General features: G+C 38.7%; 1 protein-coding gene across 2 annotated transcripts in view; it reads right to left on the reverse strand.

Moving 5' to 3' along the window:
* NLGN4X (neuroligin 4 X-linked) overlaps positions 1 to 16,674 on the reverse strand; it is a 378,225-nt gene extending 361,551 nt beyond the window's left edge. For both annotated transcript variants that reach the window (XM_040421828.1, XM_040421827.1), the window contains exon 1: positions 16,203 to 16,674. In XM_040421828.1, coding sequence (XP_040277762.1) covers positions 16,203 to 16,674 — 472 coding nt within the window. The remainder of the gene's footprint in view (positions 1 to 16,202) is intronic.
* Positions 16,675 to 18,978: the final 2,304 nt, after the last annotated feature.

The following is an 18,978-nucleotide window of genomic DNA, read 5'->3' on the forward strand; positions in this document are numbered from 1 at the left end:
TATTCAGGAGAAGTTGGGGAATGTGTTTTGGGGTGTCATTTTACATATACCCATGCTGGGTGAGAGAAATATCTTGGCAAAAGACAACTTTTCCCATTTTTTTATACAAAGTTGGCATTTGACCAAGATATTTCTCTCACCCAGCATGGGTATATGTAAAATGACACCCCAAAACACATTCCCCAACTTCTCCTGAGTACGGCGATACCAGATGTGTGACACTTTTTTGCAGCCTAGATGCGCAAAGGTGCCCAAATTCCTTTTAGGAGGGCATTTTTAGACATTTGGATACCAGACTTCTTCTCACGCTTTGGGGCCCCTAGAATGCCAGGGCAGTATAAATACCCCACATGTGACCCCATTTTGGAAAGAAGACACCCCAAGGTATTCAATGAGGGGCATGGCGAGTTCATAGAAATTTTTTTTTTTTGGCACAAGTTAGCGGAAATTGATATTTTTAATTTTTTTCTCACAAAGTCTCCCGTTCCGCTAACTTGGGACAAAAATGTCAATCTTTCATGGACTCAATATGCCCCTCACGGAATACCTGGGGGTGTCTTCTTTCCGAAATGGGGTCACATGTGGGGTATTTATACTGCCCTGGCATTCTAGGGGCCCTAAAGCGTGAGAAGAAGTCTGGAATATAAATGTCTAAAAAATTTTACGCATTTGGATTCCGTGAGGGGTATGGTGAGTTCATGTGAGATTTTATTTTTTGACACAAGTTAGTGGAATATGAGACTTTGTAAGAAAAAAAAAAAAAAATTCCGCTAACTTGGGCCAAAAAAATATCTGAATGGAGCCTTACAGAGGGGTGATCAATGACAGGGGGGTGATCAATGACAGGGGGGTGATCAATGACAGGGGGGTGATCAATGACAGGGGGGTGATCAATGACAGGGGGGTGATCAGGGAGTCTATATGGGGTGATAACCACAGTCATTGATCACGCCCGTGTAAGGCTTCATTCAGACGTCCGGATGCGTTTTGCGGATCCGATCCATCTATCAGTGCATCCGTAAAAATCATGCGGACATCTGAATGGAGCTTTACAGGGGGGTAATCAATGACAGGGGGGTAATCAGGGAGTCTATATGGGGTGATCACCACAGTCATTGATCATGCCCCTGTAAGGCTTCATTCAGACGTCCGGATGCGTTTTGCGGATCCGATCCATCTATCAGTGCATCCGTAAAAATCATGCGGACATCTGAATGGAGCTTTACAGGGGGGTAATCAATGACAGGGGGGTAATCAATGACAGGGGGGTGATCAGGGAGTCTATATGGGGTGATCACCACAGTCATTGATCATGCCCCTGTAAGGCTTCATTCAGACGTCCGGATGCGTTTTGCGGATCCGATCCATCTATCAGTGCATCCGTAAAAATCATGCGGACATCTGAATGGAGCTTTACAGGGGGGTAATCAATGACAGGGGGGTGATCACCACAGTCATTGATCATGCCCCTGTAAGGCTTCATTCAGACGACCGGATGCGTTTTGCGGATCCGATCCATGTATCAGTGCATCCGTAAAAATCATGCGGACATCTGAATGGAGCTTTACAGGGGGGTAATCAATGACAGGGGGGTAATCAATGACAGGGGGTTGATCAGGGAGTCTATATGGGGTGATCACCACAGTCATTGATCACGCCCCTGTAAGGCTTCATTCAGACGTCCGGATGCGTTTTGCGGATCCGATCCATCTATCAGTGGATCCGTAAAAATCATGCGGACGTCTGAATGGAGCTTTACAGGGGGTTGATCAATGACAGGGGGGTAATCAATGACAGGGGGGTGATCAGGGAGTCTATATGGGGTGATCAGGGGTGATCAGGGGTGATTAGGGGTGATCAGGGGCTAATAAGGGGTTAATAAGTGACGGGGGGGTGTAGTGTAGTGTAGTGGTGCTTGGTGGGACTTTACTGAGCTACCTGTGTCCTCTGGTGGTCGATCCAAACAAAGGGGACCACCAGAGGACCAGGTAGCAGGTATATTAGACGCTGTTATCAAAACAGCGTCTAATATACCTGTTAGGGGTTAAAAAAAACACATCTCCAGCCTGCCAGCGAACGATCGCCGCTGGCAGGCTGGAGATCAACTCTCTTACCTTCCGTTCCTGTGAGCGCGCGCGCCTGTGTGCGCGCGTTCACAGGAAGTCTCGCGTCTCGCGAGATGACGCGTATATGCGTGACTGTGCGCAGCGCTGCCACCTCCGGAACGCGATCCTGCGTTAGGCGGTCCGGAGGTGGTTAAAAAAAAATTTTTTTTAAATATAGCTTATCAACTTAATACCACTATACTGTATAATATTGAAATACTATTATGTTGCTGTGATCAAAGATTACCATTCCACATAAAACCAACATCCAATGTCGATAAAATAGCAGCTAAAAAGAAATTATGATGTTGTATTCTTATTTTTCTTTGCAGGACGTTATATATTTTTCTTTTTTATACAATCGTACACACAAAAACATGCAAACACACATATAAACACATAGCATACAGATAAGCATATTCCTATCTTTCAGATATCATTTATTTGGAGCCCCTCAAACTTCAATTACCATTTAAGATGCAAGCTGGACATAATGACTTCAGTTACATCTCCTGGTCCTAGGCACACATGACTCATTACACCACACAACAAAAAAAAGCTTTTTGTCTGATACTGGGCAAAAAACATTTGTCCTATACTAAATCGAGTGTGCGGATTACAAATCCGAAGTCAGAATTGCAGTAACACGTCACAAAATATTGCTATGCATAAGTATGCCTAAATGCATTTGGAAAGCATTGAATAATTTTAACTAGAACGAGTTTTACTCCAACAATTACCTGATCTACATCAAAGTTTGCGTAGTAAACAGTGTATGAAAATGTAATGGAATAACAAAATTTCAATAAGTCTTGCTTTTCAGTTTTAAAGACTTACTGATAAAAGTGCTTCAGACATCTACTTTTGCATTTGTGAACGGTCATATTTTCCGTTGCAAAAACCGGCAGTATTCCCCCATAATGTTGGGATTCCAGTGGCCTTGATACCTGTTCTCTATTGTAGAAATATCTTTATGGAACCACTCTCCATGTTCGTCACTTACTTGTCCCAAATTGGGTGGGAAAAAGTCAAGATGGGAATGTAAGAAATGCACTTTCAATGACATTCGGCAGCCAAGTAGTTCATATGCTGTGGGCATGTTGTCTACTAATTCAGTATAGTTTGCAGCTCGTCTGCTCCCAAGGAAATCTGCACTGCTAGCACAAATGCATCCCAAGCTGCAAGTTCCAGAGGGTTGAGTTTTGTTCTGAATGTGTCATCATGCATTAGTTTGTTGATTTCTGGGCCAATAAAAATTCCGGCCTTTATTTTAGCGTCAGTTTTCAGTGTGCTAAACTTCTCCTTCAAAAACTAGAAAACATTTCCATCACGATCAAGTGTAATTACAAAATTTTTCATTAAACCATTTAATGTGAAGTGGTGGATGATAAACTTGAAGTTGATCGATCAGTGATTTGTGTTGTACATTGTACTGACCAAATGTGTGCTCGACTCTGAAAGGCCACTGTCTCATTTTGTTTGTAATGATTGTTGTCATCACGACTGTTCCATAGGCACAAGAAACACATATGCTTTGTGTACCCTAACTGTAGGCCAATTAGCAGTGCTACCACTTTCAGGTCAGCACAAATTTTCCATTTAAGTTCTGAGTATTTGATCATTTTCAAAATTAACTCCATAGAAGCATGGGTCTCTTTAATTTCAATCGCATGAGCCAATGGAACAGATGTTTTTTTTTGTTACCATTGTGCAACAAGCCAGCTTTCAAACTTGCTTTGCTAGAGTCTATGAATAGCCTCCATTCATCGGGAACATATGTACCATCTAAATCCATCATAAGACCATTTACATCAATACAGAAACAGACATCGCTTTCCATTGCAAAGTATGCAGTTAACTTGGTGTTTCAATGACGAAAGTGTGAAGTTGTGGTGCCTCGTTGTAGCAAATTCCATTTCTGAAGTCTAGAAGCTAGCAGTTCTGACTTTTCTTTAGATAATGACAGATCTCTTACCAGATCATCTAAATCTGATTGGCTCGGCAAGTGCAGCTGACCCTCCAGGTGTTCTGGATCAGGAAATACATTGTGACAATCAACATCTTCTTCTTCATCAGGATAAGAACTGTCTGTTTCAATTGCCGTTCCTGCTAGGGGAGGGGCAGGTACTGGATTCTCTTCATCGTGTGGTACTGGTTTAAGTGCAGACTCACAGTCAGGATACACAATTTGTGGCATGTTTCTCTTTGAATATCTGGCGATTTAAGTCATGCAAAAGTAACAGTAACAGTAAAAGTGATTTTTCTGCTCACGCCAAACCATAGGCACTGCAAAAGCCATTCTTTTCCTTTTACCATTCAACTACTGCGTTAGCCCAGAGTAACACACAGGTGCCCAACATGAGGTGCCCAGCTTTTATCTTGATCTCCAATTTTACAGTCAAAGTAATACTTGTAAGCAAGACACACTCGTTTTGTCAGATTCTTGTGCTGATCATAAGTAGTGTATTTGCCATATATGTAGCAGAAATTGTCTGGATCGTTAAAACATTTATGTTTATCCATTACTGATAGCATTATAACATATCACTTTATCAAAATCTGTCCAGCTTGCCTTATATACTTACTGCTGACATCAGCCTCAGTTCGTCCGGACAGGTCTGGACATGTCCACTGGAATATTTCCAATATAATGCATTAATATAACTGAAAAGGCATTGCATGTATAACTTAAAATATAGATGTGTCAGGCAAATTCTGAATTCATATTTGGAATCAGTGCGCTCATTTTAGTATAAATCACATGTTTTTCTCTCAGCAGAAAAATCATTGTTGGGCGGTGTTATAATTAGATGGACTGCAGTAATTCAGGACAAACTGCTTTAATCTTGGGCACGTACAATATGGTTTTACTTACTGTATGTTATGGTATGCTTATGTTTTGCATACCAACTTACCATCGTTACTGAGAAACTTTGGGCCGTTGCATGAGGTTGTGGTGATATTGTAGCAAAGTACAAATAATCTTGCAAGGAAACTTTAAAGGTTTTTCAACAATTATAAAACTACAGAATAGTACAAGATGATGCCCCCCTAGCATAAAAGTAGTATTCTTTTTTATTTTTTTATATTGCCGAGTTGTGTGCAGAAAAAGTTGTCTTGCTACTGTATGCACAGGATTACTATTGCAAAGACCTAATATTCCAGTGAATTCTCTTCCCTACCTCAGATGTTGCCAATATTTAGTTACCTTCCTATGTTCCTCTATTATATAGTGTAAATCAGTGCTATAATGAATGCTTATTTATACAGACAACACAAGTGCTCTCTCTGAGACGCTGCTGTGCTACTGATTAACACTGCTTCCAGTGCATGTCAAACATCCACCTCCAGAGCCAGGAAGGCAGATAGGAGTGCCAGGAATGTGGGCAAATAGTAAGAGAGAAGAGGATCGCACATGAAATGTGACATCCCATCTTTCAGGGAGGGAAAAGAGAAGAATACCACCTGTTCATAGTATGCAATATCACATAAACAAGAGACTTAAACCAAGACCACTGTTTGTGCGCATAAAACACTGGCTTATATAGTCATTTCAGCTACGAACCAGGCATTAGTAAGTGATATTCCAGACAATAGTGAAACCATTTGCATTTTTTTGCAATTTTTACTGATCAAAAAAACTATTTAATGTACTTTTAAATATTTTTTTTAGCAAAAAAATTAAGCTACAAATTTAACCTCTTAAGGACACATGACGTACCGGTACGTCATGATGTCCTGGTACTTAAGGACACATGACGTACCGGTACGTCATGTGTTGTTCCGATCACTGCCGCCCGGCCGGCAGTGATCGGAACCCGGTGCCTGCTCAAATCATCGAGCAGGCACCTAGGCTAAATGCGCGGGGGGGTCCCGTGACCCCCCCATGTCGGCGATCGCGGCAAACCGCAGGTCAATTCAGACCTGCGGTTTGCTGCGATTTCTGCAGTTTCTGATCCCTGCGGTCCCTGACCGCGGGGATCAGAAACTTTAGTATTCCTAAAATAGATCTGTATCCCTCCCCCTGCACCCCCCGAGTGATTTTAGCCCGGTGGGAGGTGCAGGGGGAGGGTTGCGGGCAGTGCGGGCGGTGCGGGAGGCGGGCGGTGCGGCAGGCGGGATCGCGATCCCCCGCCCGCCTCCCCCTGTATAATCGTTGGTTTCTAGTGGGTATACCAGGGTGCCAGCACATTGCTGGCACCCTGGTATAAACGGCTGACATCTGCGATGCGATGTCAGCCGTTAACCCTTTCCATACAGCGGTCCGTACGGACCGCTGTATGGAAAAGGTTAACAGCGCAGGGAGCTCCCTCCCTCTCCCATCGGGGGGCTGCTGTGCCTTTGCAGCCCCCCTATGGGAGAGGGAGAGAGCCCCCAGAGAGCCCCCCTCAGCCCTGTGCTTACCCTTCCCCGTCTGCGCAGTTCTGAGCAGACGGGGAAGGTTCCCATGGCAACAGGACGCCTCTCAGGCGTCCTGCTGTCCATGGTGCTGAACAGATCTGTGCTGAAAGGCATAGATCTGTTCAGTGTAAGTAAAATACAGTACAGTACAATATATATTGTTCTGTACTGTATTATACAGACATCAGACCCACTGGATCTTCAAGAACCAAGTGGGTCTGGGTCAAAAAAAAAGTTAAAAAAGTGAATAAAAAGTAAAAATCAAAAAACACATTTATCACTGATTAAAAATGAAAAAAATAAAATTCCCTACACATGTTTGGTATCGCCGCGTCCGTAACGACCTGATATATAAAACGGTTATGTTACTTTACCCGAACGGTGAACGCCATAAAAATAAAAAATAAAAAACTATGATGAAATTGAAATTTTGCCCACCTTACTTCCCAAAAAAGGTAATAAAAGTGATCAAAAAAGTCGCATGTACGCCAAAATAGTACCAATCAAACCGTCATCTCATCCCGCAAAAATCATACCCTACCCAAGATAATCGCCCAAAAACTGAAAAAACTATGGCTCTTAGACTATGGAAACACTAAAACATGATTTTTTTTTGTTTCAAAAATGAAATCATTGTGTAAAACTTACATAAATAAAAAGAAAAGTATACATATTAGGTATCGCCACGTCCGTATCGACCGGCTCTATAAAAATATCACATGATCTAACCCCTCAGATGACCACCGTAAAAAAATTAAAATAAAAACGGTGTAAAAAAAGCCATTTTTTGTCATCTTACTTCACAAAAAGTGTAATAGCAAGCAATCAAAAAGTCATATGCACCCCAAAATAGATGCCAATCAAACTGTCATTTCATCCCGCAAAAAATGAGACCCTACTTAAGATAATCGCCCAAAAACTGAAAAAACTATGGCTCTTAGACTATGGAGACACTAAAACATTTTTTTGGTTTTAAAAATGAAATCATTGTGTAAAACTTACATAAATAAAAAAAATTGCATACATATTGGGTATCGCCACGTCCGTGACAACCTGATCTATAAAATTACCACATGATCTAACCTGTCAGATGAATGTTGTAAATAACAAAAAATAAAAACGTGCCAAAAAATCTATTTCTTGTTACCTTGCCGCACAAAAAGTGTAATATAGAGCAACCAAAAATCATATGTACCCTAAACTAGTACCAACAAAACTTCCACCCTATCCCGTAGTTTCTAAAATGGGGTCACTTTTTTGGAGTTTCTACTCTAGGGGTGCATCAGGGGGGCTTCAAATGGGACATGGTGTAAAAAAAAACTGTCCAGCAAAATCTGCCTTCCAAAAACCGTATGGCGTTCCTTTCCTTCTGCGCCCTGCCGTGTGCCCGTACAGCAGTTTACGACCACATATGGGGTGTTTCTGTAAACTACAGAATCATGGCCATAAATAATGAGTTTTGTTTGGCTTTTAACCCTTGCTTTGTAACTGGAAAAAAAATATTAAAATGGAAAATCTGCCAAAAAAGTGAAATTTTGAAATTGTATCTCTATTTTCCATTAAATCTTGTGCAACACTTAAAGGGTTAACAAAGTTTGTAAAATCAGTTTTGAATACCTTGAGGGGTGTAGTTTCTTAGATGGGGTCACTTTTATGGAGTTTCTACTCTAGTGGTACATCAGGGGGGCTTCAAATGGGACATGGTGTCAAAAAAACAGTCCAGCAAAATCAGCCCTCCAAAAACCAAACGGCGCACCTTTCACTCTACGCCCCGCTGTGTGCCCGTACAGTAGTTTACGGCCACATATGGGGTGTTTCTGTAAACAGCAGAGTCAGGGCAATAAAGATACAGTCTTGTTTGGCTGTTAACCCTTGCTTTGTTAGTGGAAAAAATGGGTTAAAATGGAAAATTAGGCAAAAAAATGAAATTCTCAAATTTCATCGCCATTTGCCAATAACTCCTGTGCAACACCTAAAGGGTTAACGATGTATGTAAAATCAGTTTTGAATACCTTGAGGGGTGTAGTTTCTTAGATGGGGTCACTTTTAGGGAGTTTCTCCTCTAGGGGTGCATCAGGGGGGCTTCAAATGGGACAGGGTGTAAATAAACCAGTCCATAAAAATCAGCCTTCCAAAAACCATACGGCGCACCTTTCACTCTACGCCCCGCTGTGTGGCCGTACAGTAGTTTACGGCCACATATGGGGTGTTTCTGTAAACGGCAGAGTCAGGGCAATAAAGATACAGTCTTGTTTGGCTGTTAACCCTTGATTTGTTAGTGGAAAAAATGGGTTAAAATGAAAAATTAGACAAAAAAATGAAATTCTCAAATTTCCTCCCCATTTGCCAATAACTCTTGTGCAACACCTAAAGGGTTAACAACGTATGCAAAATCAGTTTTGAATACCTTGAGGGGTGTAGTTTCTTAGATGGGGTCATTTTTGGGTGGTTTCTATTATGTAAGCCTCGCAAAGTGACTTGAGACCTGAACTGGTCCCTAAAAATTTAGTTTTTGTAAATTTCTGAAAAATTTTAAGATTTGCTTCTAAACTTCTAAGCCTTATAACATCCCCAAAAAATAAAATATCATTCCCAAAACAATTCAAACATGAAGTAGACATATGGGGAATGTAAAGTCATCACAATTTTTGGGGGTATTACTATGTATTACAGAAGTAGAGAAACTGAAACTTTGAAATTTGCAATTTTTTTAAATTTTTGTTAAAATAGGTATTTTTTGGTGCAAAAAAAAAAATTTTTTTGACTTCATTTTACCAGTGTCATGAAGTACAATATGTGACGAAAAAACAATCTCAGAACGGCCTGGATAAGTTATCAGCACTTAAAGGGACTCTGGTCAGATTTGCAAAAAATGGCCTGGTCCTAAGGTGTAAAAAGGCTGTGTCCTTAAGGGGTTAAAGAATGGCTAAGCTAGGTTCAAAACTTTTTTAGGATGAAATAACAACAAAAAAAAACTTGGGTGCTTTAACCAACTTCATTCATTTATATAGGTAAAAACTGGTACAAAATCTTTAGTTTAAAAATTCTGATCACAATGAAGAAAAAAACACTACATCTTTACAACCTTTAAATAAAACACGGTCTACAACATTGAACAATTGATGCTTGCTGAACTATTTTTTTCTGTCAGAATTCAAACAAATCAAACTGAAATATATTCTATGACATCTGATAACATATTACAGAAGTACCCTCTTAAAATGATTGCTTGTAGAGAAGAATAACTTAGAAGTCCGGATCCATACAGAGAACATTGTGGCTGCAAACAGAATGCCTGCAGCAATAAACATCTTAGCTTCTGCTGATAATTGTCTGAAGTTAAAACAGGTATATGGACTGCACCGTGAAAAATTTTATGGACTGCACCATGGAAATCTTTTTTTTTCAGATTTGTATTAAAAAAGAACTGCTAATGTGAATTTAACTCATTGAGTCACATTCAGACCTTTGACATGAAAAGCAAATTTCATGGTCTGTCTCCATAACAACCAAGCTTCTCCTGTCAGAGAACTGTCATGTAAGGATGCGTAATGTGTTTAATCAGATTATATGGACAACAATTGTCAGCCTTTGCTTACCCCTTGCTGCTTTTACTGTTCTTATCTAGAGTTTGTAAACAGAAAACTGTCACTTTTCATTTTCAATTATATGATAGGGCTATAGCTTGCTATTCAAGTTTAAAGTCATGGGCAAAACTAGAGGAATGCTTTCACTGTTACTAATGGTGAGGCTAATTACATATAATACAATACAATGCAAAGTATTTTCCCAAATCATATTTTCCCATATGCAAAATGGAAAGTAAAACCATGCCATCATGTAAAACATTTAACATTTGCCAAATAGAAAGAAAATAAATATTTTAAAATATTTTTATAAATGTATCTGTTTGTCTATCTATCTATCTATCTATCTATCTATCTAATATCTATCTATCTATCTATCTATCTATTTATCTATCTGTTTATCTATCGATCGATCAATCTAAAAAGAAAAAAGCAGCACCAGGTAAAAAAGAGGGTGCAGTTCCTCAAAAGGACTATGGCTCAGGGTTCTATTTTTTAAAATTGAAAAAGCGAGATAGCCCACCAAGCTTTAAAAAAAATTACCTTTTTATTCACCTATATGTATAATTAATCTAATCATCTATTTAATGTACCTCATTGGGGGAGATTTATCAAATTTGTTGTAAAGGAAAGCAGACCTAGATTCCCATAGCAACCACTTAGATTCCACCTTTCATTTTACAAAAGGAGTTCTGAAAAAAATAAAAGGTTTTATCTGAATTGTTGCTAAGGACCAGTGCCCCATGCCACTCCAGATAGCTGTGACTGTTCTATCACTAAACAGCTTTGCAAATAAAACCTAAAAGATTTCTACAAAATTACCTACATAATTTATTGCTGCAACACAAATTCAGTTTTTTTTTGCGCCAAAGGATGATTTTACCTGACTATGTTTAACCTTCCGTGGGAGCCAAGGCACCCCTATTGAGAGGATCCGCATCTGTGGCCACCTAGCAATCCTTTTGGAAATTAGATTCTTCCTGACAAGCCTACAAAAGTGTTGTGCCTATATTCAGCACAACCTTTTAAGGTGAGCCTCCACTTGGAGTGTGTTATTTATTTAAATCTGTACATATTTACCCTGTGGTGTTGCTTTTTTCTGTTTATCTAGTAAACATTGCATGTAACACTGACTAAACAGCTTTGATCACAGTTTGTATGCCCAAAAACAGCAGAAGCAATATTTTTGTGTGGCATCATTGTTGCACCCTGCTACAACGATCCATCAAAGCATAAATTGTAAATGCTGGCAGGAGAGCGCTCTTCTTGATGTGAGATTGAACCCTGCTGGCTGTAAAATTAACTGTCAGCCTGCAGACTTTGAATTACCCACTTTCTGCCCAGTTAATTTATCTTTTTCATAAAAATAAATAAATAAACTTAAATTTTTTTTAATGTATAAATAATAATAAAAATAAATCAAATATAAAATAAAGGAAAAAAAAAAAATTAAAAAGTGAATGGCACCAGTGAATGTGGTATTTAGTGTTGAGTTCCTGTCCTAAAGAGATTGCCTTGACGCTGGCAGACAGGCACAAATTATTTTGTACAAAATGTATTTGCCAAGAATTTCACATTTATCAAGCAGCATTAGCATTTTATATTTTATATAGTGAGTATGGCACTGTTGTATTTACCTTGTTATTTGTGTTTGCAGAGTTTGTTTTTTGCTGTTGTGCTTTCAGCCATAGCGACGTGCACCTGGGCACTGAGATGTGCTGACTAACCCCCATGGCATTGGAGGTGTGGCTGCCCCCATTGGTTGTGCGCTCCTAACCAACTTGTCCACCCATAAGCTGATTTTAATTAGCGCAAGTAGAAAGCTATAGTCTACTCTCCCAGTATTTATTAGAGGCAATTTGGAACCAGGACAGGTGGAATACAGAGTAGGCTCAGCATACCTGTGGAACCTTCATTCCCTGAACAAAATTGAGGACAGTTTGGCACCAAAGGGTTAGATTATAGTGTGGGTTTAGCATGCATGTGGAGCCTGCATCCCCTGAATTTAATGGAGGCCATTGTGGCACCACAAGAGGTATGATATATTATGGGCTCAGCATGCTTGTCGAACCTGCATTCCCTGAATTTAATGGAGGCCAGTTTGGCACCAATGAATGTGGTATTTAGTGTTAGATTCCTGTCCTAAAGAGATCACCTTCACGCCGGTGGGCAGGCACAAATAATTTTGTACAAAATGTATTTGCCAAGAATCTCACATTTATAACGTAGCATTAGCATTTTACATTTTCTATAGTAAGCATGGCACTGTTGTATTTACTTTGTTATTTGTATTTGCAGAGTGGAGTTGGATTGTTTGTTTTTTGCAGACTGTGAATTACCCCCTTTCTGACCTTATTGTGACAGGAGAAGGTTAATTTATCTTTTAAAAAAATAAAATTTATAAAAATTTAAAATAATATATAAAATTTATAAAATAAATAAAATATGAAATAAATAAAATAAAATGTATAGTTATAGCTATAGTTACTAGTTTTAGCAATAGTATAGCAGGCTATGTACTTAAACATTCCACCCACACCTTTTTTGCTCATAAAAAAAATCTAATAAAAATAGATTGTAAAATATAGAAACGTGCACACTTTATTCCTTTTTGCTTTTACAAAATAAAAAAATAGAAATGTTTTGTCTTAAAATCTTTTGTAACAGAAAAAATAAGAAACAAATAAATATTTTTTTATTCATAATTTTCAGTTTTCCCTTAAATATTTTTTAAAATATTATATCTGTCACCTAATGACATGGAAGGTCTAAGGTGTCCAGTGAAAAATATCTAATACATGTAGGTTGGCTCAAAAATGAATCAGTAATTTGCAGCTAGATAGACCCATTGTTGAAACTGAAAAACTGTCCTGGTGAGGAAGTGGTTAATGCCACCATTGTGTGACAATCATAAATATTATAACCAAGCTCAGAGTTAAGATTTTCATATGTTATTTTTGCCTCATGTACATGAGTTGTAGTAAAGCAAGTAGCCAAATCTTGATAATAACCCTGGCTTTAACCCATGTTCCGTACATGACCCTTTTACAGTTATTCAAAACACTAACTTGTATAGTTCTGCAACATGGCTACTAGGGATGAGCAAATTGAGCTTCAGATCCAAGATCCAAAGTCGATTTGTTCCCCAACTTTGTTGTAATATTGTATGGAGATCTGTGTTCGTACAGCATTAAAATATATGTGCTATGGCAAGGCAAAATTACGAAGTCATGCAAGACTTTGGTAAATAACTTTGAGCTTCAATTCTACAACTTTTAAAAAAAATTAAAACAGGGATCCGAAGTTGGCTTCAGTACCGGAGCCTTGTCGCAGCATATACATTTTAATGTTTTAAAATGATAGGTCTCCGTACAGCATTAAATGAAGTTTAGGAACAAATCGACTTTGGATCTTGTATCCGAAGGTCAATTCGCTAACACCTAATGGCTATAAAAGTCTATGAGGCTCTGCTGTATTCTCTATGAATCAGAGAATAAAATAATTGTGTCTTGCTAGATCTGATGCAGCACTGTGGAGTATTCTCCTATGGAAGCATTACTTCTGGGGGAGAATAACTTTGAGTTACAGTACTATATAGTAGCACTATATATATATATATATATATATATATATAGAGAGAGAGAGAGAGAGAGAGAGAGGTGCAGGGACCTCATGAGCCTACATAACAGTACCATAATGTTAGGACTACAATAATTAGACTTTTATTTGCTTATGAAAGTATGAACATTGTGTGTCCTATCAGATTATACCTTGGCAACATATCCCCTATCAATTACATAACTCTAAATTTTTATTAATTAAGCAAAAAAAAATCTATGGAATTAAAGTTATCATTGATATGTCATAAAACACTACACAAAGGGGAAGATTTATCAAATCTGGTGCAAAGGAAAACAATATTAGTTGCCCATAGCAACCGACCAGGGGCTAATTGGTAAAAAATAATAATAATACTTACTGTGAGGAATATGGATTATTATTTAATGTCAGCCATGTTCTTACAACAGCCATCTGCTGTCTGATAGCAGAGAGAGGAGGCCCGCAGGGGGTCCTGGCTTCAAACAAGCCACTCGTTTACACATAGCACCTACTCCAGCCAGCCAGGAACCCAGCTAATGGAGCAGGAAAAACCTCTCTGCAGGCAATCTAAGCCATTCACCAATCAAATTTATCAGATATCATGGAACCGGCCATCACAGACATAAACCAGATACCTATTTGTGTCCCTGTGGCCACGATGAACAGGCCTGTGGTCATAGTTTGATGGTGGGATGCCAGGAAGGGGAGATATACATATCTAAGCACAGAAACCAAATAATGGTACCATGCTTGGACTCTACTGGTAGCCGGAACCCAGGCATATCCATTGGTCCCAGAACCACCCCCTGCGACATTCTGGTCTAGAGCCATGAGCCCTAATCAGCTCAATTGCTGTCAGCACCAGAAGAGGGGGAGAGGGGGAGGGTCCGGCTACAGGCGAAAGGCTCATGCCAGCAAGCGGGCGTGTCTTTTCTCTGAAGGGGCGTCACATTGTGTCATCGCTGCCTCCCATTTGACTACAGCTAAGAACTTATCACAACCCAAGGACTCATTTACCTGGTAAACTGACTTTTGTTCTGCTAAACCCTGTTTGTACCACACCATCTGTATTTGTAACCTCAGACCACTGTATATATTCTTTGTGTGTATAGTGTTATGTCTAGTGAGCCCTTAAGGCAATGAAATATAGAATTTAATCTTGTGCTTATCTGGTATCTCAATCACAAATCCCCACATCCATGTTTTGGCATAGGTATACGCTACTGCGGGTTGGTTTCTCACCCTATATAATCCCATTAGTGGACTGGGCTTATATCAAACGAGAAGCAAGTGGCAGTCTTTCCGGGCTGAGGACGCGCTGTTTCACTGGGGCAGTGAAAAGGCTCCCTCAGCTTGTTGCCTCTCTGTGCCCTTGTGGACAGGTGGAGTCTGTGAAACTCTACCAAGCTGATCTTACCTGCTCCTCAGGGATGGCGTAACATCACGCCTTGGTAACCCGTGACTATACCGTATCTCACTGGCTCTAAATATTTGACGTCCGGCGGCAGCGAGGTGCGGTATTCATCACACTCACCTTATCCATTTCAGCATGACTGAAGATCTCGTGCAAAATCTCATGCAGCGCATGATGACATCATCATGCTGGCCAGCATGGTGACACCAACACGTACGAAATTTCAAATGTTTTTTTTTACCACCTTTTCAGGCAAAATTAATTTGTTACTGTGAAGCACTAGGAAATTCAACTTTGTGGTCAATAAAATTTTCCGTGAAATTTCAATCAAAGTCCACTTTGGATACTTTACTTTGCTCAACACTAGTGAGAGTAATACCTTCTATAAAACTTAATCAATGATCACGATATTTTTTTCCAGTTTAGAAAAACAAAACAAAAACAAAGGTTATATAAAGTAGAAAGTGTATATTTTCTATAAGAGAAACACAAACAAAAACCCTATCCTTGGGACTAATAATTAAAAAAACTTGCTAATCAATAGAAATAAGGGATGCCGCTACATTACCAGCCATTGTCATATGTACCCATTACTGTGCCTAGATTCAATGATCTCAAGTCAATTCACTGCTGCCCATTCTAGAGTCCTGGCGATTAGACCATACACATTGATTACACATTGATGGCCACCAATGTGTTAACCCCCTCAAAAAGATAAAAATATGCAAAAGATACCAAAAAAGTTTAAAACATCTTATCAACAAGTAACCTGCTCCATATTTTGCAGCATAATATAAGTAGAAAGGTACAGACTATGAATGCAAAAGATGGCTAAAGTGATCTTTTCTTTCAGTTTGAGTCTGATGTTGAAATTAAAATTAAAATTTTAACGAATATAACAATGGTGAAACTAGAATAAAATATTAAACATTGCTTTTATTTCAGTTTGAAAAGCAGTTAATGTTCTCAATAAATGTACCATGAATAACCCTGTATGCAAAATAGGCATGTCGGCAGTAAAAATTTTTTTTGGATTCATGAAGGAAGAAAGAAAGAAAGATCACTATTACTTAATAATTTGGACATAGGACTTACCATCTTCAGTTGGCACATAGATGTTTAAGTATAAGCAATCTTCACTTTGAACCTGCACATAGCTTGCAACTGTATCTATATTGGCAGTAAACCATGCTGGCAGCATATCATTTAGCAATGATCTTTCATCCAAATATTGTGGGCACACTGCAGCAAATTGTGTGGCATTCCGGATATCAGTCCATGATGAAGGTGGTTCAGGTGGTTGGAAGCGTCTCTCCCCAGTTGGTGGTGCAGCATAGGGCACTCCCAAGTATTGCTCTACAGGTCCCAAAATTTCTATGGATAATGATGTTCTTGTGCCACGTATCTTACCATAATTCGTAAGTACAATTGGATGCTGTGCTTGGCCATCAATTATTGTAAATCTTACAGCAAATGCTGTTATCCATAGTAGTAAATTTGAGTTTACTATGACACAGACAGGAGTGAAGATCAAAGGCAACCATAGTAATCCCTTTGGTCTCGACATTGTTTACATCAACATCAGCAAAGGTGAGATCTCCCAGGCAGAGAGGACAACAACAAATGAATGACTTCAGCCAGGATAAAACAATTCCACTATGTGAAAGAAACCACAGAAATTATTGCCTTATTTGCATAATTGCCATCTGTACGATCCAGATTACTGATTTTGTAAAGCCCATTCCAGGAGGGTGAAATAATTACTGGGATGCTATTCCAAATATTGATGTCAGTTCATATGCTTCATTCAGTTATTGTATATTCTATAAAGGATCCGCTGCAGCAAGTTAACCTAATAAAATAAAGAAAAGTTATGGTTAATATAGAAAATGTTCTGTTTATAGGGATGATATATAGATACTTGCATTGTGTGTGTGTGTGTATGTATATATATATATATATATATATATATATATATATATCTATATACACAATGCAAGTATCGAAAATGTTAACCTGTTATTTAGTTTTCTAATACAACACATATATCATCAGTGCCTACAGTTTAGCTCAATCATCTATAGTAAGTGTAAAGTAGTCAGAAATTCACAGGCTTATGCTGCTATTCTGTCACTAGGCAGAGTACAGATAGTAACTTACTATCCTTGACAGTGGTTAATGATTTCAATTCCTTTCTCAACATATTAGCAAAACCCTTGACACACGGTAATTCACATCACAACCACAGGGTGGCTACACATAGATATATCTAGTATAAACATCTCCTGAGTATCATAAAATCTTGTTTGTTTGTTTTTTATATAAAGCTGATAATCCTGTGCCAAATATTTTGGAATATTTTGAACCAACAGCAATGAAAGGACACATCTGTACACGTATAAGCCAACCATAAGTTCATCAGAAAGTCACATATCATTACACACATCTAAAACTACCAGTGTGGAAAGAAGATAACATATCTGCCACATAACTGTATGTTAAAGATGATAAGAAATTTTGTTATCTTTGAAACCTTTTGAGTCTCCTGGGCTTAAGCTCGCGATGCACATTAGTCCTTTGTCGGCCAAAGCCACCTGCAGTTTCAGTTGACACACTAATGTATGTGGGGAGCTCTCGACTGTCTCCAGACAGATGATGTTGGGGGAGACAATGATTGTGTGAAATTAATATTTTCACCTGATACTTTTGTTCTCCTGGGAGAAGTGTCTGGCAGCAGCTTTCTCCACTGTCCCCATAGAATACACATACCGTACCTGTTTGACCAAGCCCAACATATATATGTATGGGGAAGACAGGAGGAAGTCAGGAGAGATAGCTGTTGGCCGAGAAAACATTTGATTGACAGCTATTGAGTGTGTATGGCCAGCTTTAGTCACTCACTTGGATTTTTGTTTACTAGACCTAGCCCTAAAGAAGATACTATAGATATATATGGACTCTATAAGAATTTCTTGAGAATTGATTTGGGAGCATTAAAGAGACATATAGACTGACTGACAAACAGATACATAGATAAATAGACACACAGGAAGATAGGTAGATAGACTTTTCCAGGCATTAAAAGAACTTTCAATTTGGGTAGAACCGATTTGCACCTAAATCAAATCCTATGGCCAATTGTGACAAATCAAACCTGAAACAAATTTAACAAATTTGCTTATTTCTAATATTGAGGTAGGAAGAGATATTTTGGAATGTCTGGTCTCCAGAATAATAAAGAACACATCTAGATTACTAAAGGATTTTCTCAATATTTTAACTGTTGGAGATAAGAAGGAATTCCTTCCCCCTAATATGTGGGTTTAGCAGCTGACTCCTAGTGTTTTTGCCTATAGTACCTTTAATAAACCTTGTCAAATATGTAACTAAGGTATTTTATAAATATTGCACATTCTGGACATCCTTTGATACAGAGAGTCAACAGATATCAGCATTTTCCCAATAACTATACTATATCAAGCATGCAATTGTTTTAGGATTTAAAGAGTAGAATTTAATACTCATTTATATAGATATACTTTAAAAGCCATTGACAAATGATAGGTGATTTGAAAAGATTTATGTTACCCTGATCTAACTCCTCTCCATATATCGTCCTTTTATCATTTTTTTCAACATGATCCTACACCTACAGATATTGGCTGGTGACTGGCTCATGCAGCTCCCCTAATTTTCCAAGATGGCTGGACCATTTTACAAAAGAAGCACTTTTACCTTTTGTGTCTCTCCTATCTCCTCATAGATTGTAAGCTCTTGTCTGTTGCTATGTTGTTTCTGACTGTTTGTACATGGACCCCTGAACTATAAAGCGCTGCAAAATATGTTGGCTGAATAATAATAACAATAATAA

The sequence above is a fragment of the Bufo bufo genome, chromosome 3, assembly GCF_905171765.1.
Source record: "Bufo bufo chromosome 3, aBufBuf1.1, whole genome shotgun sequence".
Classification (NCBI taxonomy): Eukaryota; Metazoa; Chordata; class Amphibia; order Anura; family Bufonidae; genus Bufo; species Bufo bufo.